At 42.3% G+C, this 12482-nt stretch overlaps 1 protein-coding gene across 3 annotated transcripts in view; it reads right to left on the bottom strand.

The window, feature by feature from the left end:
* The window catches only part of ARID1B (AT-rich interaction domain 1B), a 1291555-nt gene that overhangs the window by 897183 nt on the left and 381890 nt on the right, over nt 1-12482 (bottom strand). For all 3 annotated transcript variants that reach the window (XM_029596714.1, XM_029596717.1, XM_029596715.1), the window contains exon 4: nt 12333-12446. In XM_029596714.1, the coding sequence (XP_029452574.1) occupies nt 12333-12446 (114 nt within the window). The remainder of the gene's footprint in view (nt 1-12332; nt 12447-12482) is intronic.

Here is a 12482-nt window from a genome sequence, read left to right as displayed (position 1 = left end):
CTGTGAGCATGTGAGGAAGGCATGGGGGAGAAGGAGTTAAAGGAGAACGTTAAGAGTGGAGACTGAGAAGTTTCTAGGGTAAGGAGTGGGGATATGGAGAAGAATCTGTGAGCATGTGAGGAAGGCATGGGGGGAGAAGGAGTTAAAGGAGAACGTTAAGAGTGGAGACTGAGAAGTTTCTAGGGTAAGGAGTGGGGATATGGAGAAGAATCTGTGAGCATGTGAGGAAGGCATGGGGGGAGAAGGAGTTAAAGGAGAACGTTAAGAGTGGAGACTGAGAAGTTTCTAGGGTAAGGAGTGGGGATATGGAGAAGAATCTGTGAGCATGTGAGGAAGGCATGGGGGAGAAGGAGTTAAAGGAGAAAGTTAAGAGTGGAGACTGAGAAGTTTCTAGGGTAAGGAGTGGGGATATGGAGAAGAATCTGTGAGCATGTGAGGAAGGCATGGGGGGAGAAGGAGTTAAAGGAGAAAGTTAAGAGTGGAGACTGAGAAGTTTCTAGGGTAAGGAGTGGGGATATGGAGAAGAACCTGAGAGAGAGCTGGGAAAGCAGCAAGAAAGAAAGGGAGAAATAGCAGACTGGAAGATGAGAGTGGGGTGGGTAGGGGAGAGCAGAAAGATGACGTCACACTTTACAATCCTACAACTGTCCATATGCGTCATTTATGGAATTCAATTCAATTCATGTTTCCATCTATGGCCAAGTTGAAAAATAAGATAATTGTGAGTTCTGTTCTTTAAGCAGGAAATAGAAAACAGGACAGTCCTATATCAGCGTTATTCATCGTTTGCTTTTTTATATTCCGCCTTACCCTTTGCAGAGTCCAAAGAGGTCACCCGGCTGCCCTGTCTCTCCAGAGAGGAAGAAAGGATAAAAAAAGAGGGCAATACCTGGAGAATGAACCAATACCTCAACCGAGCAGTCTACCTGGCTACCTTTAATGTCACTGGCCAGAACAAATTTGGGTTTTACTATTACAATTGAACATTTCTAGCATACACAGGAGAGAGAGTTCCTGCTCCATGGAGCTTACAATCTAGTTAAGACAAATTTCTAATAATCATTTAACTGTTAGAGTAAATTTATTTAAAATGAGAAGTCTAAGCTCAGAAAGAACTGGGGGTTTGGAATTAAAAGCTTTTTTAAAGAACTGAGTTTTGAGGCAGGACCTGAATATTATCAGAGAGGTAAGCAAGGCAATCCAACTCAGGAAGACCTTTCCACAGAGCGTTATTTCTCACCCTTCCCTCTGCACTGCACTTATGCCAACACTGCAATATACTCACCCTTCCCTATGCACTGCACAATATACTCACCCTTCCCTCTGCACTGCACTTATGCCAACACTGCAATATACTCACCCTTCCCTCTGCACTGCACTTATGCACTGCACAATATACTCACCCTTCCCTCTGCACTGCACTTATGCCAACACTGCAATATACTCACCCTTCCCTCTGCACTGCACTTATGCACTGCACAATATACTCACCCTTCCCTCTGCACTGCACTTATGCCAACACTGCAATATATTCACGCTCACCAACCACTACATAGGATATATTTCAACTACCAAGATAGCACATGTACTTCTACATTTATAATGGCCTTCACTTATTACATTACAATCCAACTCAGGAAGACCTTTCCAGAGCGTTATTTCTCACCCTTCCCTCTGCACTGCACTTATGCCAACACTGCAATATATTCCCGCTCACCAACCACAACATACGATATATTCCAACTACCAAGATAGCACATGTACTTCTACATTTATAATGGCCTTCACTTATTACATTACAATGAGGTCTCCTCAGTGAACAAGATAAGCTCTTAACCACAGCCTAGAACAGAGCACCAGCCATGCAAATATATCGCATGCTCTCAACAAGTACTGTGGGAGCAGAAGCGCTGCCCGTACCTTACTAACTGTGAGGGTATACCCAGATTAACACAACTGCCCCAAGACATTATTGTTTCCGTGTCGCAAAAGCTAGATTTTGATAATAGCTAAAACTGGAAGTGGATTATAATGAAGTGTCCAGATTTTCTTAAGTGTTATCTTATGTCTATAATTTCATACCATGGATGATTTATATTGCTAGAGAGAATTATATTATTGAATGCTTCAGTGAAGTAGTGCAAAATAGTCATTTATGTCATGAAATATTGGTAGTGAAGAAACAGATTTTTTGTCTGCTTTGTAATGAAGCACTTTAACAGGTTTTTAACATCTCAATGCATTGTAAAATTAATAACACATGAATTAAAGAGAAAAAAGGCTTTATGGATTTTGTAACAGGCTTCTATTTTATTTCCAGTGCATGGTGTTACACAGCCATCTCAGGCTTGGAAATCTGGCTTGGGTTTGGCATTTCTCCATTGAAAAGAATTATTAAAAAAAGAAAAAAGAACATTTGACAAGTTTTCATGTTTTAGCTACAAAATCAATTTGCTATTAACATGACAATCAGACGGTGCCCTCGGGGCCTTTTCTCCCTCTTCCCTCCCATTCCCAACCCCAAAGAGCATTTAAGATGCACCGTATTTTATCCACAAAATGTATTGTATTTATAATATTTCACCACTTACGCTTACAATAAGTGGAGACTCTCATATTTGGCAAGTGGTGCCCCAACATAATCATCGTGCTCCACCACACACCATCCCAATGTATAAAACAATTAGCTTCTTTTTAAATAGCTTTTCTATTGCAAGTGGAAACTCACCTGTGTAAGCAGCTTGATCTCTAGTCTACTGCAAAACCTGACACGGGCTGCGTTTCGTGTGAAATCTTCATTCTGCAGCGGCATTAACGACTGCAGGTCTCGATGGTCACACATCGAGGTTTCCCCATAAAAAGCAGTGCATCCTTGATGTCGATGTGTGACCATCGAGACCTGCAATCCTTAACGCACTTTCACCCCGAAGAAGATTTCACACGAAACGCAGCCCGTGTCAGGTTGTGCAGTAAACTGGAGATCAAGCTGCTTATACTGGGGCAATGCTTGAAACATCTGCATTGACTGTTGCCAAGTATGAGAAACTCCACTTAATATTATAAGCATAAGAGCATTGTTATTAAATTCACACAGCATAGTGATGGAAAGGTAATCTAAACACATGATCATCAAAAGTAAACGCAATATTATGGATTTAATCGGTACTCATGTACATACTTGTGACAAATATGGCAAAAATTTCAAATTGAATAAAAAAAGTGTAAAATATCATTTGCAAATGACATTAAGGATTTTCAGTCTTAAAAATGTAATAACTGCATTTGCTTTACATAAAGTACTGCCTTAACAATTTTATACCAAATATATCTTCCTGGCTGAATGGGGAAAAAAAAAAAAAAAAAAATATATATATATATATATATATATATATTTGCTAAAGGTTTCAATTGAAAAGTATCATTTTTTTAAACTGATTTTGACACGTCCTCAGCAACTGAGAAAATAAATCTAGAAACTGTGTTTATGATTAGGACATAACCTTGTAGGCTGGAAGCTTGTGTGAACCTCTTTGTGTATGAGTACATATATCATATAGGTATATCTTCTCTACATTGTATACAGAGAAATATTTGATGTATCTCTGACCACTATGCAATACAAGGTATGCTTGTCTTTTTAAATGACTTTGATAAAATCCTGGATTCTCTGATTCTCATTATTTTGAATTCTTGCAAGGTTGATTGCTCTATTTTGATTACAAGGTGGTTTGCCATATTTTGTTTACAATTTTTTGATATGCTGTAAAGTTTATATATTTTGTCTAGTTTTAACTACTGTGTATTTTATGTATTCTGCTTAGTGCTTAACATGTAAGCAGGTCATTAGTAAATAAATGAAATGAAATATATATATAATATCCTATTTTCTGTCAAGTGGCTGTTTTTGCTTGCTATGTATATGTTTCAAACTTATATATACCTTCAAAGAATAAATGCCCAAGAGGCAGGTCCCTTTCAAAAGAATCATGGGATTAGGGTGAAAGGGGGAATAATTGAAGGAAATATTTTGCACGGAGAGGATGGTGGATGCATGGATCGGCCTCCAGTGGAGGTGGTAGTGATGGGAACTCTACCAGAATTCATGAGAGGAACACAAAGGATCTCCAAGGGAGATGAACTGATTGGAAAGCTAAGCAGGATGACCTGTACGGTCTTTATCTCCCACTATGTTCTACGTTTAATAAACCAAACGTGCATTAGCAGCTTTCCACCTCAGGAAAACCATTTTTTCCTACAGAAACACAGTGGATGATGGCAGAAAAAGGCCCTATCAACCCATCCAGACTGCCCAGCTATTCCTGTTCACATTGCTAAGGATACATCAAAGCTGCCAGTCGTATAGCATGACCACTTGTAAGATCGCTCTCCTTATTCACGATAGTTTGTCATTATCCTCATTTATTACTCCACCATCTTAGGCCTGGATTCTCTAAGGTCGCAGACCTCGGAGAATCCGGCGGTAACGGGGGGGCGGTCCTGTGATAGCTGGCGGTGATAAGGAATCTTACCTTTCGCCGCCAGTGATGTGCCCGCAGCGTCGGCCCTGGTGCCGCCCCGAATCCTCCTCTTCCGGGGCCGACTCCGCCCCGAGCTAGCTATCGCACGCGAAAAGGGACTAGTGTTATAGAGAATGAGCCCCTTAGTCAGATAAACCTGTAAGTTCTGCAGAAAAATAATTATTTGCTTATGGAAGAGAGGAGGTCCACGCTGGTAGAAGAAGCCACCTACCCACCATTCTCTGTATCAACATGTCGACAACATGCAAGGCGCAAGTATCCGTTTCTCCCAATTAAGTTCTGTATTCAGCAATAGTGCAGTCCATAGTCAACTATAAGCACTGCATATGCTTGTGCCATATGAGCTTAACAATGCTGATCGATTCATCGACGTGTCGGCTATCAGTGGGAGCATGAGGCTTTCACAAACTAAGGAAGTACAGCTTTAGCGGCTATGACTATCATCAGGGGGAACAACGGAGCAAAAGCTTTTACCCAGGGAGAGAGAGAACTAGCCGCGCGTATCTTATAAAATCCGGAGTCGGCGCACGCAAGGGGGTGCTCATTTGTGCAACCTGCACGCAGAGCCCAGCGCGCACTGCTTGTCCCTCCGAGGCCGCTCCGATTTCGGAGCGGCCTCGGAGGGAACTTTCCTTCGCCCTCCCCCCACCTTCCCCTACCTAACCCACCCCCCCCGGCCCTATCTAAAACCCCCCACTTACCTTTGTTGCACGATTTACGCCTGCTAAAAGCAGATGTAAATCTACGCGCGCCAGCGGGCTGCTGGCACGCCATCACCCAACCCGGGGCTGGTCCGGAGGCCTCGACCACGCCCCCGGGCCGGCGCCACACCCCCGGGCCTGCCCCCGCAACGCCGCAACACGCCCCCGAAACGCCGCGTGATTTAGGACACGCCCCCGACATGCCCCTTTTACAAAGCCCCGGGACTTATGCGCGTCCCGGGGCTCTGTGCGCGCCGGGCATTTAAAATCCGGCCTCTAGTGTCACAAGGAAGCTAACATGCAAAGCTACAGGGATGGAGTTAGGAAAGGGAAAACAATGTGCTTAGCACTGATTCTTAGCACTAGGCGTCTAACTTAGGCCCGAGATCTAAAAAAAATTTACACCTGTTTTAAGTGAATCTTTAGGCAAAAATGTAGGTTTCTAAGTTTGTTTGATAATAGGCAACTCTGTGTCTAATTTATGCTACCAGCTTTTTCTCACTTAAATATCCTTGTTGTTGCAAGTCTTCATCAGTACCCGTAGTTAAACTCATAAGACAGAATGCTGGTAAATCTAAAATTAACTTTATTTCCCCAAAGGACAAGTTAATTTTTATGTTTTACAGACTGAAAAACTCTTGTAAACCAAAATATGAATTCCCTAAATCTAAAGACAAAAGATCACTTTTTATCCTATTTTCTATAGAGAAACTGGTCCTATTACAACAAAACTTTATTTAGTTCATGCCCAAAGTGCATTACAACATAAGAAAGAGTCACACAAGAATAAAAAGAGTAAAGTGTCTGTCCTCCATCTCTGTCCCTCACAAATAACGTGTGTCCATCCAATGTCCTTCACTCAATGGCCTGCAGTGACACTTCAGATGCCTTCTCCTGTCCTACAGGTAAGGAGTTTGCTGCGATCTGAAAGATTGCCGAGTACATTGGGAAGTCATTAAGCAGTCTTAAAGCTGCCTAGAGCCCATGGTCACCAGCTGACTCCCCTTCCTGCCTAATGTCTAACGCTTTATGACATATCACACCGAAAGTCACAACACTTACATTGTTATAACCATCTGCACATTTTTGTACCAAAGAGCGAAACGATTTCCTTGTAAAAAGTCACTTCCAGCCTCTGATTTTTGGAGGCTTTTATACGTTGTTTAGAAGCACAACACTTCTCTATAAAGTTTGACTGACGTCCTGATCTTCCATATGACCCAACTTGTTTTATAGCCTCCAGGAAATGTGATTGCAGAGCACAGTTAGATTAAGTCACTGGTTGGCATCATGTCTTGAAGTGTCCGCATACCCATAGTATATTCAAGCACTCATTCAGGTAATTGCTACCAAATCTCTAACCTGTGTCTATAAAATTCATAGACATCATGAGAGCTGTAATTCATGCTTGTGATATTGTGAATTACATTACAAAATGTCCTTAAAATGTTTGCAATTCACATCTGAATAGAAGCAATCAATATATCCACATATTACTCACTTGTAATGTATCGAGTGTTGAGGATTTTTATAAAGTTGGTAAAAACAGACTTAATCTTGTAGTTTGTGACATTGGTAGAAGCCTGCAGTGCATTTCTCGCCTAATAATTCACAGTCCTCAACCATTCCCATTTATACACAAGTCTAAAAGTACTGGAAGCACAGTTCTCACAGAATACGGAAATCCAAAACTTGAAGTACAATACTTCAGACACCAATTCAGAGCAGGGAATATTGTCAAAAGAATGTCGGCTCACTAAGTAGTGCCTTAATAAAGAAGGCAATTATTATTTTTCTAATCCTGAGGTTTTTCGTTCCAGAGGGGCAGCCTTGTTGGTCTCTAGTAGCAAAAATGACAAAAAGCATGGATTCATTGAGGAGTGAGCTTCCAAGGACAAGTGTCCACGTTGTCAGATGCATGATGTTGGTTGGATATGAAGAATCCACAGATCAAGCAGCCTGGAAAACCGTATAACAGCTTTTACTAGTAATACTCCGCTTAAGGCTCCGAAAGCACGGAAAGCTCTTCAGATACCTTAACATTTATTTATTTGATTAAGAAATGGCTCTCTTACAGCCTAGAATATTTAAAGAGGGCAGGCTAGGCGACAGCTCAGACCCTATGTCGTTCTGATCTCAGCCAGCTGCCGAGATACCTCCCTAATGAGGACAGATGAAGAGCACCTAAGACTAAAGACAGGAAAGCGTTAAGTGGCCTGGTGCTCAGAAAAACTGGCCTAAATATAGGAGACCCGAGTTCAAATCTTGCTTCTCCCACTTGCATTCACTGTGACCTTGAGCAAATCACTTTGCCTCCCGTTTTCTCAAGTACCACTTTTGTCCAGGGGTGGGCACACCACAAACAGGCCTGGTTTTCAGGACATGCCCAGTGAATATGCGTAAGATATATATATATTTGCATACAATGGAGAGAGTGCAGGCACAATAAAGCTCATGCATATTCATTGTGGCACTCCAGGACCTGCTAGAGACTGTAAGCTCTCTGGGGCAGGGATTCACTGTGCCTGGCTGCTGGGCATTGCATGAGCGCACACAACTGGGGCATTGCTAGTCCTTCTCAACACTTTCCACACCGCAGATTCAGCAACGGTTTGTGTCGGGGCAGAATTACTCCAGCTTTAACCTTGAAAACATTCAAGTATCAATCTGCCCTAGTGAAACGGAGGCAATTCTTGCACAGGAGCCAATGTTTGATTCATTTCTTATACATAGAAGAGAACATGCTCAAACTGTTATTTAACAACCCATGGTATTTCTGTGTTTGCCTAATGCCTGGCAAACTACATTTGAAAAACACTTTTACAATCTTCTTTAAAAGATGACGTCTTGAAAAACCAAAAATCCCCATTTGTCTGAACTCTTACAAATATTTGCATGTGTAGAGATAGGAAAGCTGTGAGCTGAGAAATAAACCTGTGATACAAAACCACAGAAGTGGGAGAGGAAGTGTGAGAGACTGGAGTGGTAATCAAATTTAATCTGCAACTCAAACATTAAAAAAAGTCCCAGCTCTTTAGCGAACTTATCTTTAATGTGCTGTATAATGGCCGAGCAAAGCATTCAATAAAGCTTAGTCACTTCTTTGTGGTTTTCAGCCTTTTGCCTTTATTCCAGACTTAAACAAAGTTCAGTGGGGCATGGAGCTGCCTGAGTTTGAAATTACAATCTGCTTTAAGAGAGAATGCACGCTCCACATGCTCCTGGAGGGGAGGCTGCCAGCGCTATTCACGGAAAATTGAAGGCTTCTGGAGTCAGTAATCTTCTTTCACTGGGTAATAATTTTCAGCTAAAATTTCTTGACCCAAAGAAAGGAAAACAAGACCATTCAGCTATGCTACAACGCCATGGGAGGAATGGAAAAGGCGGGAGCGCACCCCTCCCACACCTACATCACCCCCTCTCGGCTAAAAACAGGCAGGAATTCATTCCCGGGCACCGTATATTTTCCAATTTAATGTATCTACTAAACACCTATTTCTAGCTGAAGAGCAAATAAGCGGAGGCTAGAACTGCTCCCATTAGTGGATTTATAAGCTCCAGGCAGCATTCACCTTCCTGCAGCCACAACTCAGCCTCCTGACCTTTCAGGAACAGGCTGGAGGGCTTTTTTATGCTTTCCCTGCCTCCATTTGCACAATAAGATTTATGTCCAGCAGGCTTGCTTCTAGCTTTCTACCTTTTATCTCCAATAATCGCGCCATTCATCCACTCCTGCTTCCCATCGGAAAGTGGCTTCTTCTGAACGCAAGAAAGCGGGAGCTGCTTATTTACGTATTTATTTATATGTTAGTGATATTCCGCCTCTTCCTAAAGTCGACCCGAGGCGGGATCCGGAAAGTAATACGGCATAAATAATGAATAACATACATACAGCTAGGAGGTAGATAAGAAGTGGGGTACATTAAATAGGAATAAGGAAGTGGGTGCACAGGGTAAACATTTCATAAATATAATCACCTTTATTTAAACATTTATATATGGCAAACATATACTTCAAAGCAGATTCCAATATTCCTACACATAAAACCAAAGCATAAACATACAATGTAAGACATAAAACCAGAAACAGAGAATGCCTCCATCAATAAACTTTCTAAATAAGGAAATCTTTCTCGGGGCCAAGATGAAGCGATTGCACAGAATTAGGCCTGCAACAGAGGAAGCCCTAGCAGGAGTTGTCTGGGGCTTTCCTTGGCTTTGCTGAAGGAATCCTAACTGACGGTCATTTGTAGAGTGCAGCATTTGATTCGCTGCGTACGTCCTAATTGCCCTCTCCAGATACGCTGGTCCTTCCTGGCGTAGGACTTTAAAAACTAACATTGCAACTTTCAATGTAATTCTTTCAACTGGCAACCAATGCAGTGGATTATATGCTCAACCTTCCTTATTCTCCTAATTAATCGGGCTGCCACATTTTGTATAGTCGTAATGATTTCACGTCATTTCTTGGGCAGAATTACAGTAATCCAACTGCTGCTAAGACCAGTGCCCGTGCTACTGTATGACGGGCAGTTCAGCAGTATGAGAGATATTAAGAACCAGTTGGGTGGAGAGAGGCTGGAAGTGGCTGAACCTTAGGATTCGTGGTCAGGAAGGCTTTCAGTGGGCGGGTACTAGAAGCTGGTTGGTTAGTTTTATTTGATAAATCACCTTTCTTTGCTTAAAATCAAAGCAATGGAGAAGGCCTGGTTTAACAGCTACTAACCTTGACATTTTTTCAGAAGGCAAGGTAACGAGTTTAGAGGTTTCTTGTTTCATAATACAGGGGCAGAGCAGCTAAATGTGCAACGTCTCATACACGTTCGTCTAGCTTCACAGAAAGCAAGGGAGACCAGAGGGCCTGTTAGCAGAACCAAAGTTCCCTCGTGGGAAAGATATTCAGGGACCAGTTCATTCATGCACTTCTGGCTAAATAAACCCAACCCATGCCCAGGATAGAGTCCTTTCAGCAATCCAACAACTGACTTTAAGTCTTGAGCACGTTTGCTTAACATATGCTAGTGGTGTTCAGAATTTGGTTTCTCATTGCCCCAATGATTATTTCAATCCTCGATCTAGAACCAGCAAATGGTGACCTTGAAGCTTCACAGCCTCTATTAGACTGCACTCAACATAGGGCAAACCAGCCTATGCCAATCCACTCGTTCATCATTTGCAAATCTTATAATATTTTAAAATTTGCTTCGTTAAGGGTCACAGACTCTTATTTCTAAGCAGAACAGAGAAATCACTCTCTCAGATGCTACAGCATTTATTCTTATCCTTATCACTCAACTATACTGACTTCTGAAGTCACTCAGCCATAGGAGCAACACAGGCCTGCATTCTGCTGACAACATGACTAGCAACCAAGAACATCATTTTATTTCTGGCTAATGCCAGTCTTACTAGAGTACCAGGGAGTTAGCAGAAGGTAAAAGCCCTTTCAACCTTTCAGTGATCACAGGACTCCCTGCTCTTTCTTGTTAATCCCGAATGAAGCTGTTCTCTAGCACTAGAAGCGCACTATTCCATGCCATGTTTCACCTGCAGGTTTAGTGCTTCCACACGGGCAGGGAGTGTAAAACCAAAACCAGCCAACTATCCAGGGGAACCAAGAAACCCCAAATATACAGTCCTCCTGTTTGAACTTCACAGGAACGTTTGTCGCGGGACTTTTACCTGTAACACGTAAACAGGAAACGCAATGACTCACAGCATGAAGCTGCGCTTACGGGTGGCTCGGTCCTGCTAGTACTGCCATGTATGCACACCGTATACACTGCTCACGGCTTTATATCTGCTGTATACATATCGCCTCGCTGGGCGAGCACGGCTGCTACATAAAGACAGCGCCGGCTGAAATCCGCACATCTCTGTGCATCAATGCGTATTATGCAGGGTTTGCATCACTGAATGATGGACGGACAGACAGACAGGGAGGCACGCACGCATGTGGTTACTGTGCTGGCAGTGTGCAGTGCATCACAGTTTTTCAATGGCTTATCATACCAACCTACAAAGTGTAAGACAATGGAAGAGGAGAGCAGCACGTATGCACACTTTAATACTGAAGAGTCACTTTTTATTTACAAGACACTGACATATTGCTTAAAAGGGAAGCGCCAGCACTCGACTCTCTAGCCACAGGCACTCTGTTGCTATATATTTAGAAAATAAAAAGAAGAAAGAAAAAGCAGCAGTGTGAAAGTCTGATTCAAGGTAACGTCTGGGTTCCTTGTCCATCATCATCACAGAGTACTCCACTCCTGCGGATGGGCATGAAATGGAAGGAAACCTTCAAGCCAGTTTAATGATCAAATAAAAGTAATGACCCACCAGGGAGATACTTGCGTATGCCTGGTCATGAGATGCAGCCATGAAATAGCCAAAAGGGTCATCAAACTTTAAAATATTTTCTAATTAACTAAATTATGGCACAAAAAGTACATGTAAAGTTGCCAACATGTTCACAAATCAGACTCCTTAGTAAAATAGTCATTTCAGAAGAGAAGGCAGCAGCTAATCCCACACAAGAAGTCACATTAGACACTTCTCACATATTATACGATGTACAGGGAAGACAAAACGAGGAGGAAATATCGAACATGTTTATCGCATGGAATTTCCAATACCAAGGATAAAATGATACTTTGCAAAAAACAACAGATTTAATAGCTCAATTTCTCCAGCACTAAGAAGTATCCAAAACATCCGTCTCTCCTTAGTATAAACTCAAGCAGATGCGACAAAAATGCCTTGTCAGCAAAAATAAAACAAACAGTAGCACAATAAGAAGTAAATACATTCAGCTGAGTATCCCAGAGAAAGTCAACCTTTTTCAGGCTGGCATAAAAGCTTCAGCGGCTGAAATGTCACTAGGTCATAGCACTGTGAATAATTTACATCCATTAGCTCAACGTCTACCTTTGACTACCATTTGCCATATGGCAACCACAGATATGCGGCCAACAAAACTCCCCAGCAAGTGCTGTCAAACCATAACTTTCTAATCCTCTCCATATCACAAGACACTCACTTCCCTTCAGGAAACGGCTGCTTGACCTATTCAGTGCCCAGTGAATGTACTTACGGGTAAGCTGGAGGGTCTGTCCTGTTGCATTAGATTCAGGTCTTCATGATTGGACTTCCCTGCGGCGCTCAGAGGAGGCTGCGGCCGGGCTCCATAGCCTTCTTGAGACGCGTCCTATGAAAAAGAAACGCAGAAGACATTCAGCTGCTC

Source organism: Rhinatrema bivittatum, chromosome 3 (assembly GCF_901001135.1).
Source record: "Rhinatrema bivittatum chromosome 3, aRhiBiv1.1, whole genome shotgun sequence".
Taxonomy (NCBI): Eukaryota; Metazoa; Chordata; class Amphibia; order Gymnophiona; family Rhinatrematidae; genus Rhinatrema; species Rhinatrema bivittatum.
The sequence above is the reverse complement of the archived record's forward strand: the minus strand, read 5'-3'. Positions and strand labels throughout refer to the sequence as shown.